Below are 18,682 nucleotides of genomic sequence, written 5' to 3'. Positions count from 1 at the left end.
TACTTTCGTTATTGCATTATTGTAATTTCAGTTTACGATCGTGATCGTGATCGTGATCGTGATCGTCTTCGTCTCTCAATAAACACCGTTAACCTTCATCTTGGTTTTCGTGGTTTTGCGTCAACGACCTGTAAAATAGTCCCAACACCAGCGACACTTTGCAAACACGCCTTAGCGACGCCCCTCAAAGTCTCGTCTTTCGTCGCAAACGTTACAGTAGGTCCATTTCCCACTCCACCATTCCCTAACTTTCACATATCTCCCATTGGGTTAGTCCCAAAGAAGCATTCGGACAAATTCAGGGCAATCTTTCACCTGTCTTTTCCCAAATCAGGTACAACTACAATCATGGACAAAACTGATAAGAAACTGTTAGTCTATCTCCAAAATTCGAGCGCTTTAATGATACCTCAACAACACAGCCCCCCTTCCCCTACCTCACTCACTCACTGGGGCATTGTTGGGGCGGTTTTATTGAAGACGTTTGTTTTCGCAAGCTATTTTGGCGGGTGTTCACTTGCTTACCTGGCAAAATTGAGTACATCAATTCGTGACCTGCCACATTAGCATGATATGGCTAGATTTAAGGGCACCTCCGATAGGAAGCAATTTCCTCTTAGCGTGTTACGTGCCATAAAGTGATGTCTTACACATCTGCTTGACTTGATATCTGTTTCTTATTTCCTGTCATTCCGTTTACACTCAGGAACTTGTTGGCTTAGTAAAAGAGCTGAAAGGAGAGATTAGTTCTCTAAAGGGGACCGCCCACACATGGCGGTTCAGCCGTTTGCGTGAGCAACTTCAGGTCTATTGTCACGCCATTGACTTCAACGAAAACAGTTGCCCTGTACAAACTATGGGCAACTTAGACAAAGCACGCTTGTCAAAGGCGGACGACACGGCACAACTGTCAGCTCTATGGGACAGACTCGCCTTCGCTAAACAAGCTGGTCGCCAGGTTTACCTGCATGCCACCATTTTTTCCTGTTTGGCATCTGAAGCTGAGCGGGAGGCCGACAAACTTGTCTGTCGTTATGAACAGCGATCTACCTCCAGCCAACCAGTGCAGTTTCGTGGGAAATGCTTTCGAAGCTCCCAAGATTTCAGACGCAACTTGCATGGGTGCCGAGTGGCGAGACTGGTAGCTCGTGTTGCAAACGCTTCCCCAGGGATGGAAGGAAAGTCCCTATATTTACCGAACATTGGGGCAGGTGGCATAGCATGTGTCACGTTCACTTGCGGAACAGTTTATCACCAAGTTACATTTCGTTTTGTTACTTATTAAGTATCTTATTTTGCAATCCAAGAAGGAGTAATCTATTGTTCTCGTTGTTCACCTCGTGTTTGTCTCTCTCTCTCGTCATTTCTTTTTTTTTATTCTTGTGCCCTTTAAAATGCCATCGCCACAGTGGGACCGATATGTAAGTCTCTTTATTTACCTTTTTTATTTTGTTATATTTTAATCTAAAAACGCGTACTAGCTTTAGTCTTTCATCTTATGTTAACATGTTATGTAGTCTTTGTCCGCGGGTTGTCCTGCATCGCAAATTGAATTACTATATTCACAATTTATATTTTATTTGTTGTTTAACTTAGCTTTTATCCGGTTCTCGCTAGTGCTTGCCTTACTCTTGTTATCGCTTGGGCTATTCCTTCATGTTTCGCCATGTTTTTGATTCCATTTTATGTTATTTGCGTTATTTTCAGTTTACTAATTGATGCCAATAAACCTTGTGAAAATCGTTGTTTTGTTGTTGTTAACTTGGTTCTGGTACAGTGAAATATCGCCAATTGTCGCCGCTGGCCATGTAAAGAAGCATGAGCGTCTGTGGTAGTGTAGAAATTTCAGTTCAAGAAACCATAGAGAAGATTCTTAGTCAAGTTGATCAAGAAGATACGAGCATAGACTTTGACCCACGAGAAACTTGCGAGCGGAAATTAACTGAAAAGGGAAGACATTATCAAACAGATAACCTCGAGTCGAAAAGGAAGAAGGCTTATTCGAAGCTTGGCAAGCAAATTTCCAAAATCGGAAGCTTAATCGAGTCTGGCGCCGGCATTGAGTTGTTAGAAGCAGAAAGAGATATTTTTGATTTAGAGAAAGGAGATTTTAACCAAGCTTGCCACGCCTACGAAAAGATACTTGAATCATCGCAAGAAAGGGATGAAGCGTATCGGTGGTTTGACGTTCGTGATCGGGATTACACAGAATGTAAAATGAGATTGACCCAGCATTTACAAGCTGTAGGGAAAAGGTTGTATACAGTTAAATCCGTCAAGTCAGTCGGCTCAGTAAATTCTAAGAGCACTATGCCAACAAAGTTATCTCGCTCTTCAGCGCATTCAAGATTAATGGACGCGGGCGCAAGGGCGGCTAAGTTGGAGGTGGAAATGAAGTTTTTAGAGCAAGAAGCCGAAGTTAGGCACCTGTAGCTGGAAAAGGAAATTGCCTTAGCAAAAGCTGAAGAGACAACGATTAACGATTAAGAAGATTCTAGAAGAGGGGGGTGTGATCTTGCAGATTAAAGGGAACGTGTTAGATGACAAGAAAACCAAAACTGTAAAGGATGAGAAAGTAAAGATCGAAAGCAAACCTATAGTCGCATCTCCTTCAGTAAAGAAGGAATCGTTTACGCTTGATCACACTGTTGACCCATTTGTCCGGAGAGCTGCAAGTAAACCTAGCTCACATTTCCTGCTTGCTCACACGCAACGCAAGGACCGGTCACACAACGCAGATGTAACAACCTTGCATGATTTGGTGGCTCTTCAAGCAAAACAAACCGAACTCAGTACGCTTATAGTGGACCAACAGAGAATGAGTTCCCTCCCAGCTCAAGAGCCCCCTGTCTTCAGTGGAAATTACTTCGACTACCCAACGTTCATTTCAGCCTTCGAAGCGATAATTTCTTGTCGAGTTGCTTCAGACAAAGATAAACTGTATTTCTTGAATAAATATACATCAGGGAAGGCTCACGACGTCGTTAAGAATTTTTTGATGTTCAATTTGGTGAATAGATACCAAGAAGCCCGCAGGTTTGGAAACCCAGTACGTGTTGACGAGGCGCTCAAATCTAAGTTGAGAAGCTGGCCTCAAATTGCAGAGGGAGACAGTAATGGCTTGCAAGAATTTTCTGACTTTCTCATACGATGTGAAGGAGCCATAAAGTCCATAAAGTACATGGATGAGCTCAATTCTACCAAGACGTTACAGGAAATTGGATCCAAGTTGCCATCATACACTAGTACTACCGTATTTCTCCACCTATAAACCGAGACCCTAAAATTTAGAGACCTTCCAGCAGACTCATGTTCTCCAAAAAAAAAGTAAAACCATCAGCTATAAGCCAAGAGAGAAATTCTTGATTGTAACTGGCCATTTAAGTGAGCGAAACTTACGGAAAACATTGCGAAATGGCTCACTGAACACAAAAGCTAATGAATTAAAATGAACACAAAAGAAAAAAGAGCGAATCAGTGAAGATGTGAATATCAATTCATCCAAAAGTGTTTAAATACTACCACGCGACTGCAGAAACACAACAACATTCTCAGTTACGCTAACCTGACAAAAATTTCACAGTATCAATCGAGTATCGCTTTCATCACTGTTATTTTTATCATCATGCCAAAAGCATGCCGCTCTTCGCATTCTGTGGCTTTCAAGATAAAAAGTTATCGCGGAACCTGAAGCTGTAGACAATAACTTGGAAATTGCTCGAGAATATGGACTTAGCGAGTCCATGGTGCGACGCTGGAGGAGAGAGCAGGCGACTATTCTTTCTGGCGATCTTAAGATGTCTGCAAAACATGCAACGATGGGCCGTTTCACTCCCAAATATTCCGAACTAGACGAGCAAGTGATGGAGTGGTTTACACAGCAGAGAGACCAAGGTAAATATTTCATTTGTAATGTCAAACAAGAACAGTTTCACCGAGTTGAGTGAGAGATTGTTTGCGTGGGAACCAAAGAATCTGATTGGTGGTCAGAAATACGTTGTTGTCATGACAATTTCAAAACATGTCACGTAAACAGCGCTGCAGTCACGGAATTTATGGTCGTTTTGCATTAACATAAGTTTGTTATATTCTTTTTCAGGTATTGCCGTGAGTGGATTGTTGCTTCGCCTTAAAGGCAAAGAACTCTCAGGTGATCCTTCCTTCAAAGGCTCACGTGGGTGGTACGAGAAATGGAAATGACGCCACTCGGTCAGCATGCGAAAACAACACTGGCAAAGCGATTACACGCCAACCTCGAAGAAAACATTTTTTGCTTTCAACGCTTCGTGATTGCAGCGAGAAGACGTGCTGACTACCCATTATCCCGCATCTACAAAATGGATGAGACGCCCATGCATTTAGAGCTGCCATCAAGCCGAACATTAGAATTCAGTGGGAGCCGAACAGTGCCAGTGAAATCCTGAAGAGTGGAAAAGCGGAGCTTCACCGTTGTTCTTGCCGTTGCTGCCAATGGAACCAAAGTGCCCCCGAAGGTCATCATCAAAGGCGTCCGGACACCAAGAGACTTGGTTGTTCCGCATCCTCTTCATGTTTCCTTCCATAAGAAAGGCTGGATGGATGAGCAGGGTGTCAGAGAATGGATCAGACAGAGTTTACCACGTGCTGAGCGCTCCCTTCTGGTTTGGGACTCATTCCAAGCTCATTTAACCAATTTTGTTAAAGGTGACCTGCAGCAGTGAAACATTGATGTTGTAGTTATCCCTGGAGACCTAACCCCGGTTGTACAGCTCTTGGATAAGTGCCTTAACAAGCCCTTTAAAGAATGTGCGCCAAAAGTACCTGGCATGGATCATCAGGGCCATTTGAGTGCACCCCAGCTGGCAAGAAGGCACCAAGCAGAAATCTTGTCCTCCGTTGGATCAAAGCAGCCTGGGCAGAGAAACCCGAGGAGATGGTCAGGAAGTCCTTCAAGACCTGCGGAATTTCAAATGCCTCGGACGGAACAGAGGACGATGCGGTCTTTACCGTGGAGAGTCCAGAAGTAGACTACAACATCGACGAGAACGAGTTTGAGACCGATAGCGAGGATGAAATGGATGGCGAGTAAACGTAGGTTGAAAGCCCTTGCACATATCCATCAAACGGTTCCTTTAAAAATGGTTTTCACTAGCGACAGAGTCAGAGTCAGAGTCGTAAGCCGAGTCGTAAGAGCGCTTATGACCTACTGAAAATCAAAAATCAGAGTCGTAAGCGGAGTCATAAGCGCGACGGAATTGGAGTTAGAAGAATCAGAATGTTTCCATTTTCTTCCGACTCCGCTTACGACTCGGTCACTTACGTTATGCTTATGATCTAGTGAAAACCAGATTGTCGGAGTCGGAAGCAGAAGCGGTAGAATAAACCAATCACAATGCAGGGTCCCAGACCCTCCCGCCTGTTGTGAGAAAATATGGCGCCCAACTCCATGGACCAGAAAGTCGCTGAGGCTGTTAGACGTTTTCCGATTTTGTACAACAAATCTCTGAAAGATTTCAAAGACAGAAATAAGAAGAAGAACGCTTGGGCAGAAGTTGCTAGGCAAGCTGGTTTATCAACAGGTATTTACTCAGAGTTAATTCAATGTGGTTCAATCGTCGCAATTATTTTTGTCGATGTGTTTTAGCACATGCGCCATGTATCCTGTTGTTTTTATTGTTTGTTTTTTATCTTGAGGATTACAGTAAAGAGGAAATGAGGCAGAAAAAAGAAAGCTTTTAATCAGTTGAAACAACACTGATGATATATACGGGAATGTCTCATTAACTTTTCTTTTAATGTTTGGGTTATATCTTCTCATACTTTTTGGAATTGCATGATCCCTCTTGAGAAGAGTTGGAATCTAAGAAATTTAAGCTGAAGTAAATTTAAAATATATAAAATCCGTGCATTCCAAGACAGTGAGAAAAACCATCAGTTGTTATTTATTGAATGTTTAGTCAAAGCTCTTGAGTCAATGCTCGGCAAATTGAGTATTTTGTTTAGTTTTTTATATGCTCAATATTTCCATAATATGAAGTTAATTATCCAGGTATTTAAGCAAAAATAACAAGATTGGGTAGCGCAGGTGCAAGGTTTTAAAAGTGAAAATTGTTTTTGCAGCACAAAACCTTTAAAGGAAAGTTGTGATCAAGAACTTCATTAAATTAAAAGATCATCATTCTTCAAAATAGAATACTTAGCCTTTTGGAGTATATTATTTTAATAATGATGCATAGATTCAAGGGTATGCAGCAGTCAATTCCACCTGCGCCCACTGCAAATTCATTGACTCATGCAACAGTTAATGCCAGCTGTATCCACGTTCCCCTTTCCTTTTTTGAGTTAACCCCCAGGTATAAGCATTTTATGTCTGGAATGACAAATTCCCAGGGGCTGGTAAAGAGACAAACACCCTCAGGTGGAGATGAAAGGAGAGCACTTGAGCAGGGGAAAAAGGAGTGTGGGTTGAATTGACTGATGTTTTACGCAGCAATTACCTTATCTTTCATTTTTTTAGGGGAGGAGGAACAAAATTATTTTACTACTCTGAGAACTAGATACACTCGCTACAGGAAGAAATTGCAGAGGGCCAAAGTTAGTGGCAGTGGGTCTGGCGATGTAGCAAAAGTGAAAGATGAGGTTGAGGATATGTTTTTGTTCCTGTCTTGGCTTGATCCATTTTATAAACACAGGAAAACAAGTTCAAATGTGACCATTGATGACTCAGGAAATGAGGCATCAGAACATGATGAAATCCAAAATGTTGATGACAAATCTGACAGCACTGAGACAACAGCAAGTGATGCAGACGGTTTCTCAGCATCTAACAACTTCCGATCAATCAAAAAAGTGAAGTTACCATCAAAAAAGAAAACTGACAAAAGTTCATGATGATGTTATAATGGCAGAAGTGCAGGTTCTGCAGTCCCTTGGTGATGCTCTTGGACACAAGCAGATGCAAGTGCCAAATGCAAGTATTAAAGATGAAGATGAACTGTTCGGAGAATTGATTGCCTCCCGAATGAGGCAATTACTACCAGAAAGGAAAGTGATGGCCAAAATGCAAGTTTCAAATATTTTGTACCGGGAAATGCTAGCCAAATTCCAGTCACCATCTTCACCAGCCCCAGCACCTTTCACTCAAGGCCAAATTCAGGTTGAGATGTATCAACCTCAACATCATCACAATTTCCAGGATAAGAATCAGACGCAAAAGAGGCCATTTCATGTTCCGAGCTATGAATCTTCAGAGGAACATACAGTCCAAAAACCTGGGCAACTTTTCTACCATGTTAAGTCACAGATGGGTTAACTTGATAATATAACAGAAGATCAGTGTCACTGTTAGAGCACTTAAATAACTTTAAGCATTGGTTTGTTCTTTTTGTTTGATTTGACATGGTTTTCTCAGAGTTGTTAAATTATGTAATTCTTATATCTTAGTTTCACAATGTTGGTTGCTGTTAAAAACTATAGGCCTCTTATGGTATATGACAATACTCCTCAAAGTGCAGGTTTGGGTAAGTACACGAGATAACCCTGGGTGTTTAATTGCAGTTTTTTTGCTTGGCAAGAAATCCCTGTGCTATTTTGTTAGCTTGTCAAAAATTATGTGTTACAGTTCAAATGGTATTTCAGGTAAATCTTGATGTAACCTGTGATTTCACCAGGGTTGATTCCTTTGTTTCCTTGTTGGAGACAGAATAAATTGAAGATCAAATTTGACATGTAACATATACAAGTGTGACAACAGGTAGTGATGCCAGCTTCATTACAGTGTAGTTGCCTTGGAGTTCAGAAGCCTACTCACTCCTTCTCTTAAAACTTAAATCTCAAGATCAGTTTATCTCAAGAAAAAGCTGTGTATTAGTTCAACCGTTCTGTATGTACTCAAGAACTTATTGGTGCTGTTCTAACCAAGACTTTAATAAAAATTATTCCAGTCTCCTATTTTGTATTAACTATGCCCATTGATGTTGTGCCCACACATTAACATTTAAAAGTATTATGGTTTTTCATGAATTGAACAATAAAAAGGAAGATGGTATGTAACTGAACACACTTTTAACTGGGATAGGCAATGATCCATACAATGCTGTTGGGTTAACTCTGTTGTACAGCCAAGCAAAATGATAAAAAGTGACTATACAACAGTGATTTAAAATCTAAACATTGTAGTTACAGCCCTAGCATAATGAACATGTTCAACAGGAATAAGACTTAACAGCATTGCTTCTGCATGTCAAGAGTATTTAAAAACGTTTGTTCATATTGTAAATGGAATAATTATGAAACTTAAGAAAACATTTTGAAAACTTTGAATAAAGTTTGAAGTTGACCTAATGAACATGGAAGAGTGAAAACACTCAAGTGAACAATAGATAAGCAACATTATTCTTATTATTTACCAACTTGAATGCAAAAAAAAGGCACCTGCCTTTACCCTTTGGATGTCTTCTAACATGACTTCAAGTTGTATTGTGTATCAACAGTATCAAGTACTGGTACTATGGTGATACCAACATAAGAGTGATTTTTCTTAACCCATAAATTATGTAGTAGAATACCATGCACTATTATGCACTAATTCTATTGTCTTCTCTTGTTTATTTGTAACTCTTTTGCACTAGTTGTTATTAACTGTTCCACGGGTCAAGTAAAATTGCTCTAAAAAGTTTTATGTTAAAGTTGATGAGAAATCCCATCAGTCCTTTTTTGGGATGATGGTCAATATACAAAGTCAATATATGCACTATTGTGTCATTTCACTCGGTGAATTTTATTGTCATTGTGTCGTTATTGTGTTCTTTGTGGCGTAACTCGAGACTTCCTATTTACTTGGTATATAGTGCACCAGCTTTTTTGTGTGTGTACATTGTATAAGTCTTCAGAGATTCCAGTTTACCAGTTATACAAGGCCATGCAGTTAAGTTAAAATTGACTTGAAAACTGTTCTGACAAGTCCACGTGAAAAAAGAACATAGGGACTTGCTTCGTTTTCTGTGGTGGGAGGATGGTAACACCGTGAAGAACCCAGTCGAGTACAGGATGACCGTCCATCTGTTTGGAGCAACATCCTCTCCCGGTTGTGCCAACTTCGCCCTCAAAAGGGCCGCGCACGATAAGGAGAATGAATTGGGATCAGATGCTGCCAATTTTCGTCGAAGAGATTTCTACGTGGACGACGGTCTCAAGTCCTGTCCTACCATTGAGGAAGCCACCCTTTTAATCAACTCCGTCAAGGAAATGTGCAACAGAGGGGGGTTTAACCTTCACAAGTTCGTCTCAAAAAAGAAGTTATCAAGAGTATCCCTGAATCTGAGAGAGCAGAAGGAATCAAGAATATTGACCTGGACCTTGACAAATTACCCATGGAAAGAGCTCTTGGCGTTCATTGGTGTATTCAATCTGATTCTTTCCAATTCCATTTGGTGTTACAAGATTGTCCCAGTACTCGCAGAGGAATTCTCTCAACCGTAAGTTCCATCTTTGATCCTCTTGGTTTCATTGCCCCGCTGATTTTGGAAGGAGAGAGCATTCTTCAAGATTTATGTCGTTGTGAAGTTGACTGGGATGACCCATTCCGGATATCGTAAAGGCAAGATGGGAAAAGTGGAGATCGGAGCTGCACATCCTTGAGCGATTTTCAGTTCCAAGTGTTTCCAACCAGAGAATTTTGGCCAGGTCGTTAGGAGGAAACTGCATCGTTTCTCCGATGCAAGTACCAAGGGTTACGGTCAGTGTAGCTATCTGAGGTTGCTTGATGACTCGAACAATGTTCATTGTTCGATTGTGATTGGCAAGTCAAGAGTAACGCCACTCAAGCCCGCGACAATCCCAAGGTTAGAGCTGCAAGCCGCCGTGACGTCAGTGAAAGTCAGCCAACAGTTGCATCAAGAGCTGGACCCCACGATGTTGAAGAAGTATTTTGGTCGGACAGTAAGGTGGTCTTGGGATACATTTCCAATGAAAGTAGAAGATTCCATGTCTTTGTTGCCAATTGAGTTCAGCTTATCCAAGATGCTACGTCGGTTGATCAGTGGAGATACATAGATACGAGGCTAAACCCTCCAGATTATGCTTCCCGAGGCCTAGGTGCACTTGATTTCCTCAGCTCGAGATGGGCACTTGGGCCCACGTTTCTTTAAAAGAATGAAGGTCAGTGGCCCCCAGACGTTCTGAAGACAGTGCAAGATATCAATCTGTTGTCGCAACGTGATCCAGAAGTCATGAAAGTCACTGCGGCCTCCTCAACCATCAAGACAGAGGCGACATTGGAGCATCGGATGATGTCCTTTTCTGACTGGCACTGCTCAAGGAAGGCTACTGCCTTATGCATGCTTTACATAAACAGGCTTCGTGAAAGAGCAAAGAAGAGCCAAAAACGCACAAAGGAGAAGATTGAGCTTAAGGCTGACGATATCCAGAAAGCTGAGAGTGTCATCATCAAGTCTGTTCAAGCTGTCCACTTTCAGAAGGAAATCAAGTTTCTGAAAACGTTTTCAAGAAATGGTTCTGTTGAGACTAGAGAGGCTGCCAAGGAGAAGAAGGCATGCAGGAAATCCAGCTCATTGCGCAAACTGGATCCATTCCTAGACCCACAGGGAATTCTACAAGCCGGAGGTAGACTTTGACGGGCCTCGTTTCCATATGGGATGATGTTTCCTATAATCCTCCCAAGAGATAGACATGTGACGACACTGATAATCAGATATTTCCATGACAAGACCAAACATCAAGGTCGTGGTATCACTTTGAATGAGGTACGAGCCAGTGGGTACTGGATTCTCGGAGGCTCAACCGCTGTCGGCAGCTACATTGCAAAGTGCATTGTTTGCCATAAACTTCGTGCGACAGCCCAGCAGCAGAAGATGGCAGATTTGCCGGAAGACCGTTTGGAACCTGCTACCCCATTTACCAGTTGTGTGGTGGATTACTTAGGCCCCTGGATGATCAAGGAAGGCAGAAAACAAGTGAAGAAATATGGGGTAATTTTCACTTGCCTGGCATCAAGAGCGGTTCACTTGGAGACATCCTCTACTTTAGAAACAGACTCTTTCATCAATGCCCTTCGCCGCTTTATTTGTCGTCAAGGACTGATCCGTCAGTTACGGTGCGATCGTGGAACAAATTTCGTTGGGGCAAGGCGAGAATTGAAGGAGGCTGTCTCCGAACTTAACCATGACTGGATCAGAGCTGAGCTGCTGCGAGAAAACTGTGACTGGATTGACTTTAGAATGAATGTTCCCTCGGCCAGCCACATGGGTGGCGTATGGGAGCCTCAGATCAGATCTGTTCACAGCGTCCTGACTGCCCTTTGGCAAGACAATGGTTTGCAGCAAAAGGATGAAGCCCTCAGAACTCTGATGTGTGAAGCTGAGGCTATCATTAACAGCTGACCCCTATCAGTTGAGAACCTCAATGACCCAGATGCCCCTAGTCCTTCGACACCCAACCATTTGTTGATGATGAAAAGTAAGATAGTGTTGCCACCCCTAGGAAGTTTCAAGAACCCAGACAAATATTGCAGAAAGCACTGGATACGAGCTCGATGGAGGAAGGAATTCTTACTGAAAGTACAGCAGCGCCAGAAATGGTTAAAACCTCAGAGGAATGCGTGCGTAGACGACTTTGTCATCATCAAGGATGACGATCTTCCACACAACAGGTGGCAGCTGGTGCGCGTTTCAGCTGTCAATCATAGTGCTGACGGACGAGTACGAACGGTTCAAGTTGCCTTGGCAGAAAGTTCCCAAGACAGCAAAGGCAAGAAAGTCGTCGAGGGAAAGTTCCTGGAGCGCCCGGTCCACAAGTTGGTGCTACTAATGCCCAAAGAGGAGCAAGCAGAATGTTGATGACCAGGGGTAGATCCCAACCGAGGAGCCTTAATGCAGAATCAAGTGACTTTGAACTTTGTTGATTGAACATTTAAATATTGATTTTCTTTTTTTTTTCTTTTCTTAGTTTTCGGTTGTTAGTGACATATAATAGTGAAACACTATTGTGTTTCAGGGGAGCCATGTTACGTTCACTTGCGTATTACCGAGTTACCTTTCGTTTTGTTATTTATTCTTATTTCGCAATCCAAAAAGGAGTAATCTATTGTTCTCGTTGTTCACCTCGTGGTTGTCTCTCTCTCGTCATTTCTTCGTTTTTATTCTTCTGCCTTATAAAAACCATCGCCACAGTGGGACCGATATGTAAGTCTCTTTATTTATCTTTTTCATTTTGTTATATTTTAATCTAAAAACGAGTACCAGCTTTAGTCTTTCATCTTATGTTAACATGTTATGTAGTCTTTGTTGACGGGTTGTCCCACATCGCAAATTGAATTACTATATTCACAATTTATATTTATTTGTTTAACTTAGCTTTTATCCGGTTCTTGCTAGTGTTTGCCTTACTCTTGTTATCGCTTGGGCTATTCCTTCATGTTTCGCCACGTTTTTGATTCCGTTTTATGTTATTTGCATTATTTTCAGTTTACTAATTGATGCCAATAAACCTTGTAGAAATCATCGTTTCGTTATTGTTAACTTGGTTCTGGTACAACATGCATTGAGAATTATGGCATTCCATGCTCTCAGTACATCGACGATCGTCACCTTGGCAAGTCATGGGGGTCAAAGTGTAGGCGAGCTTCAAGTTTCGATGCAGTGAACTGTGCCTTCTTCCTGGCTGCAACCCTTTTAACCCAGCTAGGATACTTCTTACACATCTCCAATTGTGTTCATATCCCTACGCAGCGGTTAATATTCCTGGGGCACCTTGTTGACACTATACATCAAACTTTCTCTATTCCAGAGGATAACAAGGAGAAGTTCATCGCTCTGCGGGAAGAAATCTTGTCCCTTGAGCAGGTCCCTCTAAACATGTTCCAACGTTTTCAGGGTAAATGCATATCTCTTACCCTCATGGTTCCCACAACACTGCTTTATACTTGGGTGGTCGCCTGCGCGATTTCACGCTGCCAAAGGCCAGAAGTGCCGATCAAACTTGAGGGAAATTTACGCGCAGAAATTCTTCACTGCCGTTTCCTGGATTCATAGACTGAATGTGTCCCTTGGCACGCGGAAGAGCACAAAGTTGCAAAACTCCTAGTGCCCGACGCCTCAAAGTCTCGCTGGGGTGCAATTCTATCTCGTCCCCAGTCCTAGTCACTGCAGAGCTACATGAGAAGCATGCACATGCTAGGAAGTTAATTGTATGATAGCTTGCAAGTCGATCACAGTGCCTTTATCGCTCAGCAACTAGCTTTTTCGACCCCCTTCTGGGATTTTTCTCGGTTGTAACATCCACACAGTACGTAAATACTGCCTCTCGTTTCCTTTACGATATTGTTATCTAATGATTTCTCCCCCTTTAGCAAGTTCTACAATTTTCCGCGCCATGGAGAGCGCAGTTAACAGAACAGAATCGACAGTATCTGTAAGCCCACTGGGCAAAGCTGATGGCTCATCAGGACAAATAAACGGCCCACCGGGCCAAACATTTAATATGGAGGCTGCCTTCCTGAAAATATGCGGCAAAATGGGGCAAATGACAACTCATAGGTCACATTTGTGAACAACTCCCAATCACCGATGCGATGGAAAGTAATGGCCCACCGGGCTCACATACACAAGGCCATAAACAACGCCACAGTGTATCCTCGGCTGACTCCAAGGAAGGGTTCCCCAATCGTCACACATCAAAAGACGATTCAGACGCTATTAGCGTCACAGCGTCGGAAGACACGGTGAATAACCTCCTAGGCCTAAACGTTACAGAGCCGGGGGAAGCAGCAGCCCCTAACAATGAACTGCTCACCGAGCTGAGCGCGGTTCTCACCGACGAGGAGAAAAAGGGCCCTAAAGTCAACCAAAAGCTGGCAGATATCGTCAATAAACGATGGGATAACAAACTTGCCCCCGACAAAATTAACAAAATCTTATAGAAATATGCACAACCCGAGAATTGCTCGGCGCTTACGGTTACTTATGTTAACTCTGGAATTTGGGCCCGCGCAGATGCGGGCCAAAGGAAGGCTGACCTTCGATTGCCAAACATGCAACAGTCTTTACAGAAGGCAACCTTTGCAACGGTACTCAAGACAAACGAACTTGTGGTCATTAAAAATGAACCAAATAGTGCACCACCACATCTCAACGAGATGATCGCAAACAACATTGACGCTAAAGCGCTTTGATCACAATTTCAGCGGTAAAAACTTAAAACCGCCCTTAAGCCTCTCTGTTCATCGTAGACGAATATAGCATCCACTAAGTACCTTTTTAGTGATGACCTCGCCAAGCAGATACGGGATGCAAACGAAACCAACAACATCGGAAATGCTGTTGGATCAGCAAAGAACAGTCGACCACTTCGGAGAGGGCCCCCCTGGCAACATAAACCCAATAATTATGCCTAAAGAAGTGGCCAGGGCCCCACAAACCGGCAGCCTTATTTGAGGAAGGGGCACCAATCAAACGTCCAGAGGAAGTACAACAACGGTCCAAAAAAAGGGCTAAAAGAAATAATGCAACTTCTAGCACAACTGAAAAATTCGGTAAGTGATTTCCTGTTGTTTATTGAAACAACCCTTCGCCATTATCTTCAGCGTAGTTGCGACACTTTTCAGGCCGGAAACATATCGCATTCCATAAATGTTTGGAAGGAACTTAAATCTGATGAACTTACATCATATGTCATCATTTGGATTAGCACGGCTCACATTTTAGGAAAATACAATGTGCAGGCAGATTCGGAATCCCATCACAGCGTCACAGAAACCGAGTGGATGTTAAAACCCTCCTGTCGAATGCCCTAAACAAGCTCGACTTTACTCCTGAGATAGATCTTTTTGCCTCCAGACTGAAGGAGCAATTTCCCTGATACATCGCCTACAGACCTGACCCAGGGGTGTGGGCTGTGGACGCATTCACAATAGATTGGTTTCTATTAAAATTTTATGCCTTCCTGCCTTTCAGTGTAATCCCGGCAGTACTGAAGAAAATAAAGGAGGACAAAGCCACAGGCATGTGCGTACTCCTGCACTGGCCAAAACAGCCCTGGTTTCCTACGATAATCAAAGGGCCATTGACAAACAATCTATCAAACAAAAAGCGAAAAGATAGCAAAAGAAACAATGCACAAAGCAATTTATTGCGCGTTTAGAGGCGAACAAAAAACATATAAAAAACCTCTCAAATAATATCATGACCACAGAGCAAATCAATCTACTGGGTAAGGGTCTCAAATTCATTCCCACCCCACCTACAGAACAAACACAAATACGGTGTTAACTCTTGCAAGATTTCGATCAATTCACGAGAAGAATGCGCCTGCAATACATCTTTCAGGGTAATGACAAAGAGCCTAAGCCATTCCACGTTAAATCGACATGGGTTCCACCCATACAACAATCAGTTGCTCTGGGAAGTTATTTAGAAGAGGTCAAACTCCAACTTGCAGAGATTAAATTCACAAAGCCTAAATTTTAATTAGTCATTTAGGTGTTTTATTTATTCCTTTTATTTTCTTAATTTAATTCTCTTTCTCTTTGTTTAATGAATCATTTCTATTTTTGTGCTGTGAATTTTCTGTTCCTTTTGAGCGTGCAAACAACTTTAAATGCTACCCACCTCGAATAGCCCTTGCTAATTGTGGGTATGTAATATTGTAATTTGTCTTTTCTCAAAATAAATTGTTGTTGTTGTTGTGAAGCCTAAAAATAACCTACCACCGGTTGAGCATGAAGCACTCAAATTGCTTAAATGCGACAAAACAATCAATATTAGAAAAGCAGACAAAGAAACAATTACAGTTCTTATGAATAAACAAGATAAAATAAATGAAGTGCAAATCCAATTGGAGAACAGAGAACGCTATAGACCACTCACCGAAGCCACGTTACTGTAAACGACGCAAGTGATTTGCCTGACGACACATCCATCGACATCAACACAAGTCAGGAAGATGAAACAAAAAGTGTTGGAGATGGGAAAAGGGCTGGCGATACTGAGGACAGCTGCCCGCCAAAGAAACAGAGAAAGAAAAGCAGAGATGGAGCCACTGATGACACGGAAAGTGTATTGCTTCAGGCTCAACAAGCGGCTATCGACAAGTCAGAAGCAAACAACAAGCAGATCATGGAAACCATGATTAATTTACAAACCAGTGCGGAAAAAAGACATCAAGAATTTATAACCTCTGTACTGGGAAAACTGGGGGATATTTTCACTTCAAGATGAGCGTTCATTGTTCAGAATATGAACTCTTAGGTTTACATAAGCTTATATCGCTAGAATGAAATTATTGCCCGTAAGTTATGAACGAACATTTTTTCTCATTCATCAAGGGACGTTGTGCTTCTTAAAAATATATCGAGTGCTAGCTCAGTGAAATTCATGTTGAGTTGAAGTTTAATACACGTATAACATTCAGCAGAAAATGTAACTTTCCATTGGCTTTTATGATGACAAGATAAAAAGTAAAGGTTTTACAAAGCACCATTGCTTTTACAGGGTAGCCAGATAATCGACAATAGCGTGGCGAACTTTGTTTGTTTGTGTTGGTAAGACATCATAGTCTTGTTCTTCATCATTAGGATTGTCCCAATAGTCATCATTCAGAGGATTGAAATTATCGCCCAGCAAGATACATAGGTTATGTAACACACAGCATGCTATAATTGTGTTGGGAATTCTATTTGAATCCTCATCGATACATTTCTCTAGTACTCACCATCTTTCTTTAGTTGATCCAAATGCATGTTCCGAGACTATCTTTGCCTTTGAAAGCTCTTTGTTAAAATTTCGCTGGTCTCGGGTCAGTGCTCTATTGTCTCTGAAAGGGCACACAAGCCATGACTTGGCGGGGTATGCAGAATCACCGACAATCAGTGGGCGAATAACTGTATCATTTAGTTAGATTTAGAGTAGGCCTTCTTAAAATATCTCCATCTTCAGCTGCCCTAAATAGATTACTCATTCTTAAAACGCTTGAGTCATGTACCACATTGATGCAGTGAGATAAAGTCCCAACGAATCAACTACGCCTTGGAGAACATAACTATGAAAATGTTTGCGGTTATAATAGTCCTCATGGTTCATTTCTGGAGCATAGATAGGCACATGGCCGCCATCAATTGCAGCAACCACATTTGGAATTTTGTTTTTGTTTGAAAAACCCTGTGATCTTCACGTGCACTTCCGCTCTGGCGTTTGGAAACTTTATAAATTGGTTTTTCAAGAGGCAGAGTTCTTGAACAAATTTATGGCAAGAGTTAATGAGATTTTGAAAGCCCAAACACCAGTCCCCATGAGCGATAGCATTCGCCAGTCGCTAGCCTCCAGAGACTGGCACAAAGTCTTTGTTCGACAGGAATAGCATTTCTCATCCAAGTATCTTGTCAGCGAATAGCACGATCAATTAGTCTACAAATGTAGTGGAAGGTAGGTCTCAATACCCTGCAATTTTCTTTCCACCAATATCTAAGGCTCCGTTGTTTAAGAGCTCTTCCAGCTATAGCTGTGGCCTGGGAAATACCCAAGCTTGTCTCGGCCCTCTAAGACATTGTTCAAACTGCAAACGTCACCTGAAAATAAACACTTGCTCCAATGACCGATGAAATTGGAAACGGAGTGGGCGTGTCCTTTACCTTCGAAACAGAGCAAACTTGATCATTAAATCTACAGAATAGCCCTGACACAAACTTGCAACTACGATAGAAAGCAGAGCGACGAACTCTCTGGAGTTTATATCCATGGCTTCGTGTTTTCTTTTTACTTCTACTTTTCCATACTTGTTGATTTTTCCCGCGGAGATCTACCTGGCGCCTCACTTGTTTACCGCGGGAATTACTAGAGTGTAACCTCTAACCACTGCACTGGACTTGAGTAGCTTGTCTGCCCATTGAGACTAGAGTTTTACCATTGTAAAAGTTATTTAAGTAGCACAGTGCTGCCTCTTACAGGCACATTCATTGTCTGATTATTTTTCTATCTTGTGCTTGATTCTCTTGTTTTACATTTTCGAATCTTATTTTGTCATATTTTTTTCCTAATTTTTACTTTGCCAGGTTATGATTGTTTTTCTGCAACACGGCATTTGTTATCCAATAAATTTGGGTGGGGATGAAGTGCTCCATACCGGTCGCCATTCGCCCCATAGACTCAAATGGTCAACTGTCTTGGTAGAATGGGACCCCAGGATAGCTGTGTTACCATGGTAACAATGAGTTCATGCTAAGTTTTCAAGAGGATTAGGATCTCTAAATGGCCTGGGGATTAGGACCCTGTGAGAGGATAAGGACCTCTCAGTGGCCTGGTGATTGGACCTTAGCGAGGATTAAAGGGGCAGTATCATGGGGGTTTTGACCTTTTTTCGTTAAAAATGGTGAAATAAGACCTTCACTTTGCTACAAAATAATTCTGGAACAACGAGAGGAGAGAAATCAACTCAATTCTTGACAGGAACAACTCGTACTCTGTCCTAGCGTATTTTGGAAACAAAAATGCGAGAACTTGAAAAATATTAGCCTAACATTTTTCAAGTTTCAATCCATACCGGCCTACTCTGTCTCTGGCCAGAGGCACTAATCGACAGTTTTATTGTGCTGGGGTGATAATTTATAACAAAACTAGACAATTATTTTTTGTTTCTCTTTTCAGACAAACGTTTTTGAAATGACATCAGATTTTCGTGATGCTTCCCCTTTAAG

The 18,682-nt window shown here is 41.9% G+C and overlaps 3 protein-coding genes and 1 pseudogene across 3 annotated transcripts; all 4 read left to right on the top strand.

The window, feature by feature from the left end:
* The first annotated feature begins 1,386 nt into the window (after positions 1–1,386).
* LOC146488046 (uncharacterized) lies at positions 1,387–2,477 on the top strand. The gene is made up of 2 exons (XM_085119629.1): positions 1,387–1,421; positions 1,708–2,477. The coding sequence occupies exon 2, from the start codon at positions 1,819–1,821 to the stop codon at positions 2,431–2,433; it is 615 nt and encodes a 204-aa protein (XP_084975755.1). The 5' UTR covers positions 1,387–1,421; positions 1,708–1,818; the 3' UTR covers positions 2,434–2,477.
* Positions 2,478–5,410: 2,933 nt separating this feature from the next.
* Positions 5,411–7,327, top strand: LOC146488045 (uncharacterized; annotated as a pseudogene).
* Positions 7,328–9,027: 1,700 nt separating this feature from the next.
* On the top strand, positions 9,028–10,613 carry LOC146488044 (uncharacterized). Its single transcript, XM_085120505.1, has 3 exons — positions 9,028–9,455; positions 9,630–9,918; positions 10,131–10,613. Exons 1-3 carry the CDS (start codon positions 9,028–9,030, stop codon positions 10,611–10,613), a joined length of 1,200 nt encoding a protein of 399 aa, XP_084976631.1.
* A 21-nt stretch (positions 10,614–10,634) lies between these two features.
* LOC146488043 (uncharacterized) lies at positions 10,635–11,378 on the top strand. Its single transcript, XM_085120496.1, has one exon. It carries the CDS (start codon positions 10,635–10,637, stop codon positions 11,376–11,378), a length of 744 nt encoding a protein of 247 aa, XP_084976622.1.
* The last annotated feature ends 7,304 nt before the right edge of the window (positions 11,379–18,682 follow it).

Source organism: Pavona decussata, unplaced genomic scaffold (assembly GCF_977016875.1).
Source record: "Pavona decussata unplaced genomic scaffold, jaPavDecu1.1 SCAFFOLD_11, whole genome shotgun sequence".
Lineage (NCBI taxonomy): Eukaryota > Metazoa > Cnidaria > Anthozoa > Scleractinia > Agariciidae > Pavona > Pavona decussata.
Note: the sequence above shows the minus strand (reverse complement) of the source record. Positions and strands in the feature narration are given on the sequence as shown.